Source organism: Mobula hypostoma, chromosome 2 (assembly GCF_963921235.1).
Source record: "Mobula hypostoma chromosome 2, sMobHyp1.1, whole genome shotgun sequence".
In the NCBI taxonomy this organism is placed as follows: Eukaryota; Metazoa; Chordata; class Chondrichthyes; order Myliobatiformes; family Myliobatidae; genus Mobula; species Mobula hypostoma.
This window is the reverse complement of record NC_086098.1, coordinates 112,868,221-112,886,741: the sequence shown is the minus strand read 5'-3', so window position 1 is coordinate 112,886,741 and position 18,521 is coordinate 112,868,221. Positions and strand designations below refer to the sequence as shown.

At 37.1% G+C, this 18,521-nt stretch overlaps 1 protein-coding gene across 2 annotated transcripts in view; it reads left to right on the top strand.

Annotated features, from left to right (window-relative positions):
* The window catches only part of ahi1 (Abelson helper integration site 1), a 216,059-nt gene that overhangs the window by 147,287 nt on the left and 50,251 nt on the right, over nucleotides 1-18,521 (top strand). For both annotated transcript variants that reach the window (XM_063040430.1, XM_063040431.1), the window contains one exon: nucleotides 4,934-4,992. In XM_063040430.1, the coding sequence (XP_062896500.1) occupies nucleotides 4,934-4,992 (59 nt within the window). The remainder of the gene's footprint in view (nucleotides 1-4,933; nucleotides 4,993-18,521) is intronic.

Genomic DNA, 18,521 nt, shown 5'->3' with positions numbered 1-18,521 from the left:
TGTAACACGTGTTTATTTGAGTTACTGTCACCTTTCTGACAGCTTGAAGCAGTCTGGCCATTCTTCCCTGACCTCTCTCATTAATAACTGAACCTCTTGACATGTCTGCATGCTCTTATGCATTGAATTAATGCCACGTGATTGGTTGGTTAGAAATTTGAAGGGCAGGTGTACCTAATAAAGTGGCCACTAAGTGTATGTTTACCTTTTTGAAAATATTTCATGATAGATCGTAGCAGAGAAATCCACAAATCAACCACTCTCTCTGTGAAGAAGTTATTTCTGATCTGTGTTCTAAATGACATCCCCAGATCCTGGCCTCTCCAACTATTACCTGTTTTTTCATTTTAGGTATTTCTGGTCTCTACTTCCATTGTGGTATTTCCATAAAAATTGTTCTACCTGCAACTTTTTCCAGTCTTGATAGTCATTGATTTATAACCATATAACCATATAACATATTATATTAACTCATATAATAACTCTGTTTTTGTCGTAGCGAATGGTACCCATTTCGCTGATTATTTTCAGTCTTTACTAAAGGGGTCTTTAAATCTTAAATGTAATTGTAATATACTTCTCGGCTGCCAAAACCTACTTGGGTTTAGAATGCTTAACATCAGACACACTTCAGAACAACCTGACCTAATTTCACTTGGCTATTCACTTGCTCTAATGACCAACAGGAAGTGATATCATTATGTGTAAAGCATGATGCAGAGATGGCTATTCTGCACAAGCACAGTTAGTGCCTGGAATGCCTTGACAAATTTCTAGAACAATACCATGTGGCCTAGAAACTAATGTGTTTTCATTCTACTGCTGAAAATAATTATTTTTAATTGCTTTATGCTGAAGAAGGCTGTATCATGTGACCACATTAGTAATCATGTTTTATTCACTTTTTATATGAATTTTGGTAAATAGTGAAACTTGTACCAAGTCCTTTAGTCACTTGAAACTCATTACAATAAGGGAGAGAAAATTAATTTGTTGATACATATGAGAAATATTAGTTAAATTTAGGAACAGGCAAACATTTTTAAAAATTCTTACGAACTGTATATAGGCAGAACTTACCTTCAATAAAAATGTAAGTATATGAACTTAAGCCAAAGCAAAATAGATTTTAAAATAATCTTAGCTTCTACTTTGCCTACTTGACCTTCAATTCCCATTGAAATCAGGTCAGTCCCAGCCTACTACAAGAGAATCGTAGCAGAAGTCCAATGTTTTAAATCAGTCAGTATGTGCCAGAACTCAGAATTTCACGGAATTTTTGGTTATTTAAATGGAGGATTACTGACGGTTCCATTTAAAACCACTGACAAAACCCAGCACATTTTAGCCCATTGAATATATGAGCATGCTTGCCTATGCTGCAAAAGTTCACTGCACTTGCATTTGCTGGTGGGTACACATGCCAGGCATTGTTGTCGTGGCATTTTCTGCTTTTATTACATCCACTACTGTTGAATTTTTCACAACATAATCTGAATTGAGCTAATCAACAGAATTTGGTGTGAAATTGTTTTATCAGAGGAACACCAACATTTACCTTGTTTGCATCTGCATTTCAAAACCCAATTGTTAGGCAAGAAAATTGAAATGTATGTTAGTTGGAGTATATAGTACATAGATGTTATGTTCCCTTAATTTATAAATTCTTACCACCTACCTATCCACCAAACCTTCACAAAAAAACGTATTAACATAATTGAATGCATCTAGGAAATACCGTAGTGATGGCTTATTTTAAGGGTAGTTTCTCCTAATTTTCAGCTTTATTACTGTTTCATTTGCATTCCTATTCTGGCAAACTGAATAGTTAACTTGGAAGTGTGCTACAAAGTTGTCATCCAATTCAAGAAGCTTGATTACATCACGAACCACAGAAGGTTTCAAAACTTCTCTTAGCTGATGTTGTGCCATAGTTTTGCGGGTCGCTATCTAAGGCAACTATTGTTTAAAATATATATAATCTTCCTTTTTTCCGTTAGGATTTTTTTAATCTTGTCTCCCCCACTGAAGTTTTGCTGTTTGATATTCATTGGTTAATTGGTATCACATGACCAGAATTAGTAGTTTTCTTCCTTAGTTTTTTTTTTAATTAGCAGAATGAGTATCTAATCTATCTCATACTTAACTTGGTTTTGATAAGTTAATCAATATTTGACTGTATTGCTTAATAGCTATCTATCCTGATTTTATAATACTTCAGGACAGAAGAAAGAGAGGGAAATTTGATAGTTTCTAATGTACGCCACAAAATTAAGGCAATTTAAAATATGTTGACAGTACCTTTTTGAGAGGAAATCTTCATTTTTCTAAAATGTACAGATTGACATGTTGAGTTTCCTTGTTGGAAAAGCCTGTGATATAAGATTAAATAAGTGGTCATAGGCCAGTTGCCAATATAATTGTGTCAAAATCAACATACTTTGTAATTCTGGATGCCATGCCCATCCCTGATTCAGAAATTAAATTTTAAATACCAGTCAGAACTTACTATCGCAGCTTTCCTGAAGTCAACTACTTGAGGAAAAAATGAATTCACAACAGCTTTTCAGAATGGTGCTAGCTGAGACTATTTTTTTTTTGGCATAGTAGGCACTACTATTGTCAATGGTTCAAATGTCTTAAAATATTTATTCTTCAGAAAAAAATACTTAATATTGTCTGCATTTTCACTAATAGTATTTACTAAGTATATTTCTGCAATATGTTATAGAAGATGGTAAGTCTAATCCTGCTTTGATCTGTGGAAGTTTTATCTTTTATATTGGTTTTTTTGTTCGTTAGTTTCAATTATTGTACACAGCTGACAAGACAACCAAGTAAAATTGCTTTGGAGTCTGTGCCCCTGTTGCTTTTAGGTTTGTGACTTAGAGATATGCAAATCTGGCAAATAGAATTTTCATCTAATTTCTTGAACTCATAGCACCCAGTACCCAACACCCTTACCACACTTCACTTGTGGAGAAACATTTGGCTTCTATTCAATTTTTTCTGACATAGCAGTGTAGGTCAGGAAGTTCAGACATAGTTCTGCATCCTTCTACTCCATAATTGTAAGAGCAATCAATGAAATTTGTCTGCTTCTGAAAATTAGATTACTTTTTTTCATAATTCAGTTTAAGTGAACTGTAAGCCTTGGCTGTGAAGGGCCACATTGAAAATGAAATGAGATTGAGCGTAAATAATACCAAGTTCACTGTCCATGGTAGATTTTATTTCTTCTGATTGTATTTTGGAGAAGAGCAATCCGTGGAACAATCCAATCACTAACAAGTCAACCCAATGATTAAAACATTTGAAAAGATAATTAACAAAGCAAACAACAGGAATTCTGCAGATGCTGGAAATTCAAGCAATACACATCAAAGTTGCTGGTGAACGCAGCAGGCCAGGCAGCATCTCTAGGAAGAGGTGCAGTCAACGTTTCAGGCCAAGACCCTTCGTCAGGACAAAACAAAGCAATGAGTTGCTCTCTGGCATTGTCAGTAAATTTCCTTTGCAGTGTCTTTTTATGTATTTAAACAGCAAATACATATTTGCAGTTGAAGAATGAAGGTTGGCTACACGTAACGTCCAACTGTTAATTATTTTTCAATGCTGCTTGAATCGTTTCATTTTTGTAGAAAAGATGGGTGATACTACAAAAGGCTAGGTTTCTCCTGCTCAATAGCTAACAAGAGTCTTAAAGCTGAAAATGAGGCTAAATGATATTTATAAAGTCTGCAGTTTCATAGCCTGGAAATAAAATTCCATCTGAGAAACTCTTCTCTATCCCTTCCCCATCTGCATGAATCAAATATATTTGAATATATTTTCCCCATTTGCCTGAAATAAATTCTGTTGGATTAAAAACAAAATGGTATAAAACATTCAAGGTGGCTACGCACACTTTACAATATCTTATCTACTGATCCTTAACTTCTCCAATCCTCACCAAAGTCAGAGTTAGCTATGTTGGGGAGAAGAGAGAAGCTCTGTTTGTGGAGGAGAGAAGAAAAGAGATTGCTTTTATTAAGGAAAGGTTGGAGAGAGAATGAAGGAAGGTACGTGTCATCCTTTTGTTTGCCTTCAACATGCCACATCAGCCAGTGATTGAAGAGTGAGGACTTGACACTTGGTCAACAAAGCAACAGTGCTATCTAATGAACCTTACTCACCAATAAGCTGCTGGCTAACTCTCAGTTTGGGTTTTGCCTGAACTTCTTAGCTACAGGCCTCATCATGGATGAAAAAATTGAATTCAAAAGGTAAGTTGAAAATAGTTGCTTGAGCAACACCTGAAGAAGTGTGGCATTAAGGAGACAACTAGAATTGAAGTCAGTAGGCATCAAAGGAAAAACCCACCAATGAGTGAAGTCATTCCTCACATAAAGGAAGTTGTGTTTATTGGAATTTATTCATCCTAGTCCAGAGTAGCACAGCGGAAATTCCTCAGGGTGATGTCCTAATCATCTTTAGCTGCTTCATCAGTAACCTTTGTCCTATCATAATGTGAGAAGTAGGGATGTTGGCTGATGATTGGTTAAAGTCAAATTCCATTCATAGCTTCTCAATAAATGAGATAATCCATTCTTTCATGCTATGTCCTTGTTTTAGACAGATTCCCACTTTTCTTCCAGAGGTGGAACAACTAAAGAGGCAGAATTATCCTCCTTGACCCCTGCCATTAAAAAATATACTGGCTCTTATAGATCACCACCACTCAAGCATTGGAACAGGAGAGCATGTTTTCTATACTTGTCCCATCACCATCTCTGATTCCAAGAAGATGCTGTTTTTCTCTTTTTCTATTAAGAGTTTTGTTGAATTTGAATTATGGGTTATAACTAGTTTGCTTTATGCAGAAAAGATTATGAAATCTGAACATTATCATTTCCATACAGATGCTGTGATTAATGTGTTTTTTTTTTATTAGGAGGATTCAGTCCTGTGGGGCATCGTTTTATTAGACCACCTTCAGTCAAGCTTGAGATGGTATGACTTTTGAAATCACTTTCAAAATTTGTAAACTGAGTAATCTCATTAATTTTGGTGTGTTTGCACCCTTTATTTCTTTCATTGGCTTTATGTCAAATGAATGTTTCATGACCATCACAGATTCAAGATTCATTTACTTGCACTGATTGAAAAGGACATGTGGCTTTCATGTCTGGAATTATATTTTCTTAAAACATTTGCAACTCAGTTTTATAAACTTCTTTGATGCCATGTTTTATATTTTCTTTTTTAATTCTGACAATTCTCTCTGCTTTCTTCACTAGCTTCAATCTTAATTCTATCTATAGATGAATGCTTTACCAAATTTAATTTTCTTATCCTTATCCTCCTTGTTACTTCCTATGTTACCCATATTTGTTTCCTTCCTGCACTCGTTATATTGCCTTCCCAGCTAGTGTTTCATTTTTTCTAATACTTTAATCTGTTCTGTGCCTAATTTGTTTCCATATTCCTCTTCCTCCACTCTATTCCTGTGCAGTCGTTCACCAGCTTTGCACTTCTGCAGTGTGATGTATACTCTAACTGTTGCAACTGCTTCTTTAATCAGTGAAGTGATCTATTTTTCTAATGTTATTTCATAACAGGTTTGCACTTTATTTATTCTAACTGCAGAAGTAATGGAACAAGACTTGCCATGGCGATTTCAATTAATCTAGGGCCCTGTAGTAGGAGGCAATCTTCACTGGTGCATAAAGTTCCTAATAGGAATTCTGTTCCTGAATGAATGGCGTTATGTACATGTATATATAGTTCCCCTACAGTCCTTGCAATAAAGAAGGAAGAGAGATTTATGTAGTTGTGGAGGGTTTTGACAGAGTGAAACTATTTTATTTATTTAGGTGTTGGTAAAGATAATTTATTAAAGAAAATTGACATTGAGAAATTGAGTGACATTAAAGGGAAGAAATTTGAGATAAGCTTGCATAATAGTGACATTATCAAAGTAAACTGTTTTTTCATGGGAGCTCTGACAAACCATGTAAGAAGATATTAACAAATGAGAAGTAAGTTTTTAAAATTTCTTAACGGAAGAGAGAAGTAAAGAGAAGTAGAAAGATTAAAAGTTGAGATGCTTCTTGGGGCTTAGGCAGCAGATGGCATTGGTGGAGCAATAAGCTTTATGGCTGCCAAAATTGATGGAATGAAGAGATGTTGAAAATTGTAATGCTGGAAAAATTTCACAGATATGGAAGAGCAGGGACAAGTACAAATAAAATGAAGGTTTTAAAAATATATAGGCAGAAATGGATTAAGACTCAATACAGGCTAACAAACATAGACGGAGGGTGAAAAGAAATGTTTGCATGTGGTAAATATAAAAGGGTCACCCTGCTGTATTCTAGGGGGAAAAAATCATTGGCAGTACTTCTCCATACCTCTTATCAGTGGCCATAGAGCTGTTTCCTACATTGCAAAGTGAAATCTGTCCATCTAAAGGCACAGTGGGCATGATTATCACCCTGTGACAACCTCAAGAATATAGGGAGTAACACCAAACGTTTTGCAAGACTTTTTTTCATCTTATTGAAGCCTTTGATCCCATCAGCTGGGAGCAACTGTCTTCTCAGATTTTGCTGCCTACTGAGATTCACCTCCATCTGGCTTTTGCATCAGGATAACAATATGACTATAAAAGATCCAGTCTCAATAAAGACCAGAGAATGTTGTAGCCTGAAAAAGCTAATCATATGATGCATCATGACAATATCCCGAAGAGCTTCACTTTTAGTGAAAGAGTAGGGTTTTTTTTTTAGGTAAAACACAGGTTGACCAAACACAGAACTCTCCATACTTATAAAAACAACAATGCACTATTCTGTTTACCTGAACATTCAAAAATGTCTTCCATTTAAACATGTGGTCTTAAGGGTAGTATTTACATCAACAAGGTATCAATCTAACTTAGGTACTCATATTTTGGAAAGAGACATAAATCAATAAATTATGAATTGAATTCTGATCTTCATTTATGCTTGCACGTTTCCTTATCCTGAAAATAATAAAAACACACTACAGATATAGGAGAAAATTTTGGAAACAAGCAATAGGTTAGTAAATATCTGTGGGAAGAGAAACAATCAAAATAATGTTCTCAGACCTAAAACATTAGCTCTGTTTCTCTGTCCACAGATACTGCATAACCTGCTGAATAATTCAGATCTTTTCCTGTTGGCATTTCTCTTGTTACCTTAATTCATCTGAGTATTTTCTCATGGTTCTAACCTCCTCTGCTGCATATTGAATGGGACCGAATTTTCCGAAGGGCAGGAATTCTCATTTCTGTCACAGGACTAGCAAGAGATGGAGAGTTCTGCTGACAATTGATAAAAATTGATTTTTTTTTTGTAAATATATGTAAGCTTTTTGTATTTTCCATAGCAACTAACCTATGCATTTTTTGTGCTTTCGTGTATAATTTTTCTTTCCTTCAGTTCACAGTAATTGTTTGTCAGTATAAGAAGTTCAAAACTTCACTGAATTCCCATTCTTTTTCAAAAAAGCCCAACAGTGATATTTATCTAAACCTTTGCTTTCATTCATATTCAATGGTCTCTACCCAGGTTATAGACGAGAGCCAGTTCAATGAGTTCTGATTAAAAGTGGCACTTTATCCAATGTGCTTGAGAATCAAATATATTTTATCCAGGGTTTCTCCGTTATTTACCCTGATGTTGTATTTAATTAGTTTTTTCAGGATGTGGGAAATGCTGGTCTGACCAACATTTGTTTTTCCATAATCACTTGTTCTTGCAAAGGTGGTGGTGAGCTTCTGATGTGTTTATCATGAAGGCATTCCTATAATGCTGTTGAGAAGATAGTTAGACCAAATGAAATATATTTCCAAGTTGAGGTGAACCTGCAGGTTGCATATTTCCATGATCTTATACAGAAGTGCCACCAAAATTCTGAAATAGGTCAGACACCATTTCTCCAGGATGACTCAGATAAGACCTTTCCCAGTACTTGTGCCAGTGCCTCAAAACTGAATGACACACATTTTTGAGCCATACATTTAACTTTCTGAGTTGCCAAACTTGATTGTAATTTTGATGTGTTTCAGTTAATAATCCAGGGATTGTTGTATTTGGAGATTCTGCATATTAGTTTGGATCTTTTGCTTTGGTTCCCTCAGAACATCCTCATTGCAAGTTTGGCCTTATTGGAGCTGACATATCTGTTTAAACTAATTTCTTCCATCAATCTTCCCAGTAGAGTGAAACATTGGATTGGAAACTGTAAAAAGCTCATGATAAAAAAATAATTTCTTTATAACTTCCCTCAGTACTACAGATATATATATCTGATGATGAGATAGAGAACTGCTGCATAAAAACAGGCCCTTTGATCCATCCAGTCCACCCTGATCCGTTTTTCTGCCTAGTCCCATCAACCTGCAACTCAGACTATAGGCCTCCATACCCCTCTCATCCATGCATCTTTCAGTATCAAATACATCTGCAATAGGCAGACAACTCAGGTGAGGCCTCAGCCTTAAATTTAAATAGAAGGTTGGTTTCTTGAAAATGCAACATTGTCTTTATTGCATTTTAACCTTGGACTATGTACTCAAGTCTTGTGTTCCCAACTCTGCTAAGATGGCTGTAGAGGCTAAGTCACTGGATATATTTAAAGTGGAGGTTGATAAGTACTTAATTAGTAATTAGGTCAAAAGTTATGGGGAGAAGGCAAGAGAATGAAGTTGAGAGAGAAAACAAATGAGCCACGGTTGAATGGCAGAGCAGACTCGATGGCCAAGAGATAGTATCAGTCCCAGGAATAAAGAAGTTCCCTATGTTGACTGAAGTCAACTGTTCCTAGCTCTTGCGTTATTGAAGAGTTTCTCAGTAATATTTAAGAACCTGGCAAGAAGAGAGTAAAATATTTTTGATAGGTGCTCTATCAGCTGCACAACCTAAGGAAACTAGGAGTGTACAACAGGCCAGTGGTTATTTAGCACTTGGATTTTAATGCTGTCTTTGAAAGATGATATGCCGACCTAGTAATGAACTTATTTCTTTTCTGCTACTTTTGTTCATGTTCCAAAAAAAAACCAATATCACATTTGCTGAAGATCCTCTGCAGTTTAGCTCACCCATTCTGAAAATGTTTTAAAATGCCAACATGTTCACATTAGTTATTCTTTCAAAATAAATGACTTGTTACTTTGTGTGAAGCTTCCTAAAAATTGGGCATCTGTGAATAGTTCACTAATTTTAGAATAATTATATTTAGCATGTTGTAGAGTCTACAAAGAGGAAGTTTAAATTTGAATGAAGTATTAGCAGTGGACTTGGCAGAATGGGCTTAATCACATTGAAATTTGACAATGGTTCTGATCATAATGATGAGCATTCAGCATATCAGTGAGACCAGAATTTCCACATATACACAGTGAAATGCTGAAATCTGTGACTTGCAGATATTTGGAAGACCAAATTTATCATTTTACTGTGCTGCTGGGCTCTGCCTGAAGTTGAATGATACTCTCATTGTTGCTGGGAGTTCTTGGCACTGTGGTGCATTATCACTGTAGGTATTGTAAGACAAAGATATTTTTAAGGTTGGATTTTAAATATCTCTGAACATTGAGTACATTTAAAACCATGGAGAGACTTGCAGGTCTCACAAACAGCAAAGCACTACCTCTACTTTTGACCTAATTAAAGGCAAGCAGGGGTATTTTTGGGCAGCGCTTCTGCACTTCAGAATCAGGTTTATTATCACCGATATGTGACGTGAAATTTGTTAACTTAGCAGCAGTGGTTCAATGAAATACGTAATCTAGCTCCTCAAAGCCCACTTGCTGTCACTACAACTCATTGGATTGCAGAGTACCAGCAATTTAAGCCCTCCACATGCAGTCCCATTTAATATCTGCATGGAAAATGTTGATGATGATTATGAAGACACGTAGTCCTCTTTTATTGTCATTTAGTAATGCATGCATTAAGAAATAATACATTATTTCCTCTGGTGTGATATCACAAAACACAGGACAAACCAAGACTGAAAAAACTGACAAAACCACATAATTATAACATATAGTTACAAACAGTGTAACAATACCATAACTTGATGAAGAAGTCCGTGAGCACAGTAAAGTTCAAAGTTTCTCAAATGACCCACATCTCACGCAGACGGGAGAAGGAAGAAAAACTCTCCCTGCAATGCCGACCACAATCCAATTCTGAGTCATCCGAAAACTTCGATTTCTGATCAGCTCTCCGACACCGAGTACTGAGCGCCATCTCTGTCTGAACGATTCGACCTCCTTCTTGGTCACCAAAAGCAGGCAAGGCCGGGGATTTTGAGGCCTACTCTCTGAAAGATTCCCGACCACGCAGCGGACGGGCATTTCAGAAATTTCTCCACATGTTCCTCTGTGCTTTCACGTCCATTCTCCATCAAATCAGAATTGTCCACGGCCCCTATTTAACAGATACGATATCATTTTTCACCGGAGGGCTAAGCACACGCGGCGCACTGCCATCTTCTCCTCCCAGACACTGTGATTCGAGACACTGAGTTTTGTCCTTCAAGGTCTCATCCAATATTTCCAGTGTAGTAGAAGAAGAAAACTACTATTAATTCATTAATTTTGTGGTAGCTAGAATATTACTGACTATTGAGATACTTTAGTTTTATAATTCTAATGTGCAACATTTTAGATTCAGCTGTTTACATTGCACCATTTTTATTCATTCACATGCTTGCAAGCTACAAAATCTAAATAATAAATTTCAATTTATCACTGTTGGTCTCAGAGTAATTAAATATCCTTTAGCACTCTATTGAAAAGTGGCATGCTGTGGTTCTTCACTTGTCTGCATCTTGAAATACCTTGGCTAGAGATATATGGAAACATTTCAATATAAGGGAATATGAACATGAGATTTTTGTGGTTTAAAAGGAATAAAATAATTCAATACATAGAAGGCAATAATTTTTCGTGTTATGCAAGTAAGGGCAGCTTGCTTATGGTGACAAATTTCACCAGTGACAATAAAGATATAAATTATGACTTACAGTGATAATATTATGAGCACAAATAAAATGATAATGCAAGTCAAATTCTATTAAAACAGAGGTGGATTTTACTGATTTTTCACCACTTTACATCAGTAGTTGATTGGCCTACTTTGTTGAAGTATCTTAGACACAAGAGGTTCTGCAAAGGCTGGAAATGTTGAGCAATACACACAAAATGCTGGAGGAACTCAGCAAATCAGACAGTATCAATGGAGCAGAATAACTGTTGACATTTTGGACTGAGACCTTTCATCAGGGTTGGAAAGGAAGGTGGCAGACCCAAAATATGAAGGTGGGGGCAAGGAAGAAGTACAAGCTGGTAGGTGATGATGAGACTAAGTGAGGGGGAACATGGGTACCCAGGTGGTTGGATGGGGTGGGGTGGTAGTGAAGTAAGAAGCAGGGAGATGATATATGGAAGAGAGAAGGGATTGAAGAAAATCAAATCTAATAGAAGGGGCAGTGGACCATGGAAGAAAAGGAAGTAGGAGGGGAACCAGATGGAAAGGGAGGTGATGGGCAGGTGTGTTTTGTTGAGGTGTGTGCACCTTTACCAGGAATTAAAATGATATCTGCTGAATATTAATTTTTGAACAGAGTAAATAGAATTTTCAGTGTTCCTCTTCATGTTTTACAAAGATGAAACTCTGAGCAGTTTTGACAGTGTGTGCCATGAGAATATTTTCTCCAATGGAATCTAGAACTGAGGTTATTCTTTAAGTTTATTCTTAAAGAATAAACTGCTATATATTGAGATGAAGAAAAGCAGAGCAGGTTTATGATCACTGATGTTCTTTTCTGGAGAGTTTTGGTTACTTTTGCAATGGAACAGCTGAAACAAAGACAGTGCACAATCTAATTGTACAACTTGGCATAGTTCCCACCAGCAAAGTTGACAGAAAGCAGGTGGCTTTAATATTACCTATAACTTAGACATATTGCCAAAACTATCAGTACCCAACAGAAATACCTAGAATCTTAGTACAGTGGAATTAGAAAACGTAAACTTTTAAAATGCAATGCATTTTTTACTATCTGCTAGCTTACTGTCTATTGCACTGCACTCAGAAGTATGTTGCCTATTAATCACAAAATGGCACCCTCAATAAAAAAAATCCAAACTCATTCTGAATTCGTACAACTTTATCAGTGTTTCTCACTAACAAAGAGTATGCTTAATGAGATGAAGTTCTGATGATTGTAAGACTGACAGCTCATCTCTGATTTGGAACGGTTCGAGCTGTGCGCATCCTTCAGAACTGACACCTACAGTTGAGGCAGTGTGGTTTTCATTTAAATTTGCTTGGCTACTTTAATTTGCTCTTTATGTGCATTTGGCATGCAAGATGTAGAAGAGCAAAAGAATGTGTATTGCTGCAGTGGTCAACACTGTTGCCTCACAGCTCTAGAGATGCTTCTGTGAAATTTGCATATTCCCTGTGACCATGTGTGTGTGGCTTGGTGTTCCAGTTTCCTCCCAGCACCATAAAGACATGATTATAGGTTAATTAGCTCCTATAAATTACCTGACAAAAAAGATTTAAAAAGCGTCAAAGGGCATATGTGAATGTCAGAGGGCTAGAGAAGGTGAATGAAACCAATGGGATTCTTTTGCTAGGAGCCCTTCATTGGCCAAATGCGCTTAACAGCTTCTTTCCCATGTGGTAATAAGGATGTAAAAAGCAACTAGACCAATGCTACGAGCCATAAGATCAATGGTGGAAAAAATGAGACTGGAAACTAGTTCAGTAAGACTGGCTCCCAGAAATCAAGCCAGGCCAGTAGGTCTGTGAAACAGGATGGTGGGGTGGTCCAGTTGGAAGTTTGAAAGATAGCAATGTTGAGTCAGCCCCTCAGAAGGAAAGAAGTACATGTAAGGAGCTTTACCGGGAATGATCAGTGAAGCCCTGAATGATCAATGAGAATAGAGCGACCACTTCAAATATCAGGGTGAAGTTGAATGAAGCTGGTGGTTTGTGAAAAGAACAACCTTGGAGCAGTTGAAAAAGAGTGGAATTTGAGGGTGGACTCAGATCCCAGAAGGCAACCAGAACTTAGATGCACATAATGAAAATTTAGGTTGCACTAGTATGATTGCATAGAAAGTATTAGGATATATTGAGAGTCAACTGAGAATGAAATAAAAGTAGTTAACATGGATAGAGTGATATCAACCTTGTCAATTGGTAACTTGTGCCTAATTCTGTGAAGTACAGGAACTAGTTAAAAGGCAAACTGATGGTGGCCTCAAAAAATGGAATTGTAGATGGAGCTTGTAATATCCAGGAAGCACAGAAATTAGTTGCAATTAGAGTTCTCAACAGCTTATTGTTCAAATGGAAAACTGGATTTCTCAACAATCTTGGTATCAGAAACTATATCTCTTGGACAATCTACCTGGCCTACAAAGAGATCTCAGGCTACACGATCTAAAAACAGAAGGCTAGCATCTCGAAAGGGCAGACATAAAACAGAGATGAAGCTGGGGGGGGGGGGGTGGAATCCATGATCAGGGAAGAAATGCACTTGAATCTGGATTAGACTGAAACCAAAACTGATCAATGTTACTTAAAATGTAAGCAGCTAGGCAGCAGATGGGAAACATTATGGTGTTGTACAGTTTTGAAGTGTTGCCTTAATATCCCAGTGTTTCAGGGATTTGGAAGTCAAATTTGAGAGATGAAATGCACACCAAGAAAGATGAAGCGCAGGCATGATTAGAAGGTGGGCAGTTAAGGTTTTGCAATTAATGTATTTGGGACTCAAATTTATCAATAATTGGAATTAAGGGGACAAACAGTGGAAGTGAGGTAAAGGAGGAAAAGGCCATTGATGATTCTTACAACCTGAGAATAGAGCAGTGCTATAAATTCCATTGGGAGCTGACCTCTTGGAGCCTAAGAAGTTTGTTCAACCAGCAAAGCTGTGCGTTCACTCTATCCATCTATCAAAGTGTGATAGTTGCTGTTTATCATCAGAGGGAAAGGGGAGTGGGGTATGGCAGGTGGAGAGGAGTGGGCTGATGTGTTGTTATTCAAGCTTATGATGAGCCTCATTTTAACAGTACAGTAGGCCACAGGAAAATAGGTTAAGCCTAGGAATGGGGTAGAGAATTAAATTGATGTGCAACTAGAAACTCAGGATCAGTAACCTGGTATTTTATCTATGCATGTTGCAACATTGTAGATTCAATTGAATTCAGCAGCTTCTGGTTACGCACTGTGTCAGTGAATTGACTAATTCTGCTATAAACCATCCATCTGCACTATTGGCTTAGTATTTTTTGTCCAATATTATTGCCTGAGCTGCTTGACATTCCTTACAACTCTGCATTTTGCAGCATTTTTATTCCTTGGTTTCAGCTTGTCTCTCAGTTTTTAAGTGCTTTTGTTAATGTTATCTCTCTCCTTTATGCCCTCATGAACCCATCAACTAGGTAATTTCAATGACAGATTATCACTGTGGCAATCCTGACCTCACCCTAACAGAGGTATTCCCTTTTACCCTCCCCCACTTTCTGCAATTTAAAAGTCACTGGTTTTCTTTTTCCACCCCCCCCAAGTTCTTTTTAACTATTTTCAATTTGAAGCTCTTTCCACAGCTACTGCTTGAGTGTTTCCAGCGTTTTCTTTTTATTTCTAATTTCCAGCATTTGCAGCTTTTTTTTAATTTTTACTTTCTTCATCTCTTCTCACCCATGTTTCTGTTGCCCATATGGCAGCAGCAGATTATTCTGCACTATTATTTCAATCAAGCCACTGACTTGCAAATAGATTCAACAATTAAAATGTGCAGTAATCAGTCCAGGTGAGATCTGAGAAGACAGCTTTCTGAAGGCTGTTAATTCAGGTTTCTCATGCAATTTTCTTGACTACAGTGCAGAAGACATCCACCGGCTGCATTGCCCTCATCATTTTATGCAGGCTTACCAGTTGCAGTAACCCAGACAAGTCTTCAAGGCAGCCGAGCAAGCCATCGTTCCAAGATCCTAGGCCATACAAACTGTTTCCAGCTGGCCAGAAAAGTGCATTATATGCTGACAACGGTTCATTCACAGTCTGATTTTCTGCAAACATTATTCTTCTAAAATAAAGCATAGCTCTTGGGATCTACACCCAGGCGCATATATCTGACCAAACCCATAGATTTAGTAGTTATAATGCTATGTCATTTTGCTATGTTCCTTCTCCTTAGTCATCATGGTGGCTGTCAAGGGACCCACAAAGTCCAGTTACTTTAAAAATCAGCTTCGCCTTTGTGTTTTTTTTTAAATCTACAACATAATACTTTTAAGAATTTCTCATGTATTCATTTGAATTACAAACTTGTGGAAAATAATAACCATCAAGGATGTTTGTGGCCAATGTTGCATCGTAAACTTAAGCCACGTCATTACTTGCTATCTAATGTGGTTTGATACTCCTGGCTGTTACCTTGTTGATCCCTGCTTAATACAAGGTTGTAAAACACAAGTCTGTTCTTGGGAGTGAGTCATATCACAATTGCAAACCCAGGCATACACCCGCTCTCTCTCAGTTGAAACTACTCAGTTTAGTTTTAGCGATAGTACATATTGTGAGTAAGCACTTCCACTTCTGGGGGAATTCCTGGAATTATGTCCCTATGATGAAGCAGCACTGAGGGAGAATAGAAATTGAAAAAAGAAAAGAAGTAATGGAGGAAGATGCTGGAGAAGTTACTGTGCAGATAGAAAGACAAGTGGAAAATGAAAATGAATACAAGATATCATTTAATGAGAATACAATTAATTTATGAGAATTGAAGAACCACTTGGGTGACTGTGGGAAAAGTACCCAGAAATGAAATCATGCATTAAGTTCTACTGGTTCCTTTAGAAAGGGCACCTGATGGGGGCAGGAGACCTGAATAATTAAAACACTGCTGTTTAAAGTTACATACTTTAATACATCCACAAATATTCTCATTTTTTTCAAATAATATTGTCTTTGCCCTCAATAAAAGCAACAGTAGTTTTCTTAGGCAACACACATAAATGTTGCTGGTGAACACAGCAGGCCAGGCAGCATCTATTGGAAGGGGTACAGTCGACGTTTCGGGCCGAGACCCTTCGTCAGGACTAACTGAAAGAAGAGCTAGTAAGAGATTTGAAAGTGGGAGGGGGAGATCTGAAATGATAGGAGAAGACAGGAGGGGGAGGGATGGAGCCAAGAGCTGGACAGGTGATTAGCAAAAGGGATATGAGAGGATCATGAGACAGGAGGCCAAGGGAGAAAGAAAAGGGGGAGGGGGGGAAAACCCAGAGGATGGGCAAGGGGTATAGTGAGAGAGACAGAGGGAGAAAAAGGAGAGAGAGAGAAAAAGAATGTGTATATAAATAAATAATGGATGGGGTACGAGGGGGAGGGGGGGGCATTAACGGAAGCTTAAGAAGTCGATGTTCATGCCATCAGGTTGGAGGCTACCCAACCTGACAGGTTGGAGGTTTCCTTAGGCATTTCATTTAATACCTCTTTTTCCTTCATGTATCTTAGCCCAGGAAATGACGCCTACTTTTTACTCCATGGAAGTTTACTTTTACATTACAGTCCTAGGTTCTAATTCTCCCTTTTGCAATAATGGTTGAGATGTTCTGGAATTCAAACAACCTACTATGGAGAAGTAGGATTTGTAGGTTGAGTCTCCTCTAAGCTCTTGGTAAAGTTTCCATCTGGGTCAAAAGTTCTTCATTAGCAATGTGAACATTAGATTGAAGATTTTTTAGAAAAAAAGAGATTAAAAATGACAGCATTCTTCATAAAAATCTAATATTCTGTACAATAATAAAAAAATAAAAGTTACCACCCTCTGTTCAGTTCAAAATAAATTTATCATCAGAGTGTATGTCACCACATACTACCCTGAGATTTATTATCTTGCAGGCATTTACAATAAATACAAAAAAAATCAATAAGATCAATGAAAAACTGCATGCAAGATGGACAAATAACCAATGTGCAAAAAGACAACAAATTATGCAAAAACAAAAAGGAAAAACAGTAAATAGATAAGCAATAAATATTCAGAAAATCGCTACAGTTTGAAAGTACATTACTTAAAGGGAAATATAGGCTGCAGATGTAGTTCAGAAGAGGTATATGTAGAAGCTTTGTGAGCAGCCTATAAAACGTCGCTTTATATTACCAGTTCCATCTTGGTCACAGCTCACGGTGATAGTATTCTATCTCATGAGTTAGATACAGTAGTTTTAACCATGCTCCAAATGCTTATAGGATGCTCTCAGATGCTTGCATTCAGAATGTACATCTGTGGCATGGATTGTGAGCCTTGCACTTTATGAAACTTTTTAGCTGGTAAAAGGGTGGATATGACAGTGAATTCATGTTGAAGATAATCCGTCTCCAGGTTCAGCTGCCCTTCACACTTGTTCACTGGAAGAACCTGAACAGTTTTAGTTTTGAAACTCTTTCCATTAGTGTGGTGAACCTCATATTGTAGCAGTGGAACTCTTGACATACGTGTCAAAAATCAAGTAGATAATCTTTGCCTTGTGATTATAAATCCGATTACAAGCTTAGTGAAACAGAAATGGAAAAGCAGAATAAAAGATTATAAAATCTGCCACTCTGTCATAGAATGGACAGTTACTGTATGTATTCTCCTGCTTTGTTCAAGGTTCGTTTTGGGATGTTCTATCTCCATTTTTTCCTTAATGCATGCCATTCTTTTCATGTACAATTGCAACCTCATTTTCTATTTCAACTCTATTGATAAACTCCAAAACCTTGCTGCAGGGTTCCACTTTCCAGTACAGACCTCAGTGTACTTGTTTCACATTTCCACTATCATAACAATATAAGGTTACCACACTAATGGAAAGAATTTCAAGACTAATATTGTTTTTTTAAGTTCAGGGTCTTCTAGTGAAATATAGTGTGAAGAAGTGGAGGAACCTACAGGCTGATTCATCTGAAGTACATTTTTTTGTCTCGAGTAGCAAGTCATGCTCAGCATTTACATGTTTTCAGTTTCCGTGTTGTAACCAAATGTCACGTTAAGACCTTAGGTTGTTCAGCTCTATTCATCTTCACTTTGAGACGTATTGGGGCAGACTTGCTTCCCCAGAATCTCAGCCTGTTTGCTCTAAGGCCATACTTTTTCTTCCAGCAATGTGCTGGGCACTGCATTGTATTGGGAGGTCACATTGTTTTATATTTTGTATTAGATAATGGAATTTCTGCAGCAGTGTCCTGAGGTTTATCAAGAAAGCTAAAATAGGAACATTTTTTAAAATTAATTATTTTAAGATATTAAAATACTAAAAATGGGCAATTCTAATTAAATATTTTTAATTTTATTAATATAGCAATTTAAAAGATTACTTATCTTCTGTGGAATTTGCCTTTCTTACCTTTGACTTCAGTGGGTTATTGAACTTAGGATGGACTCAGCAGGCAGCTTCCGAGCCTTAGATCTGGAAAGTCTGTATAAAATCA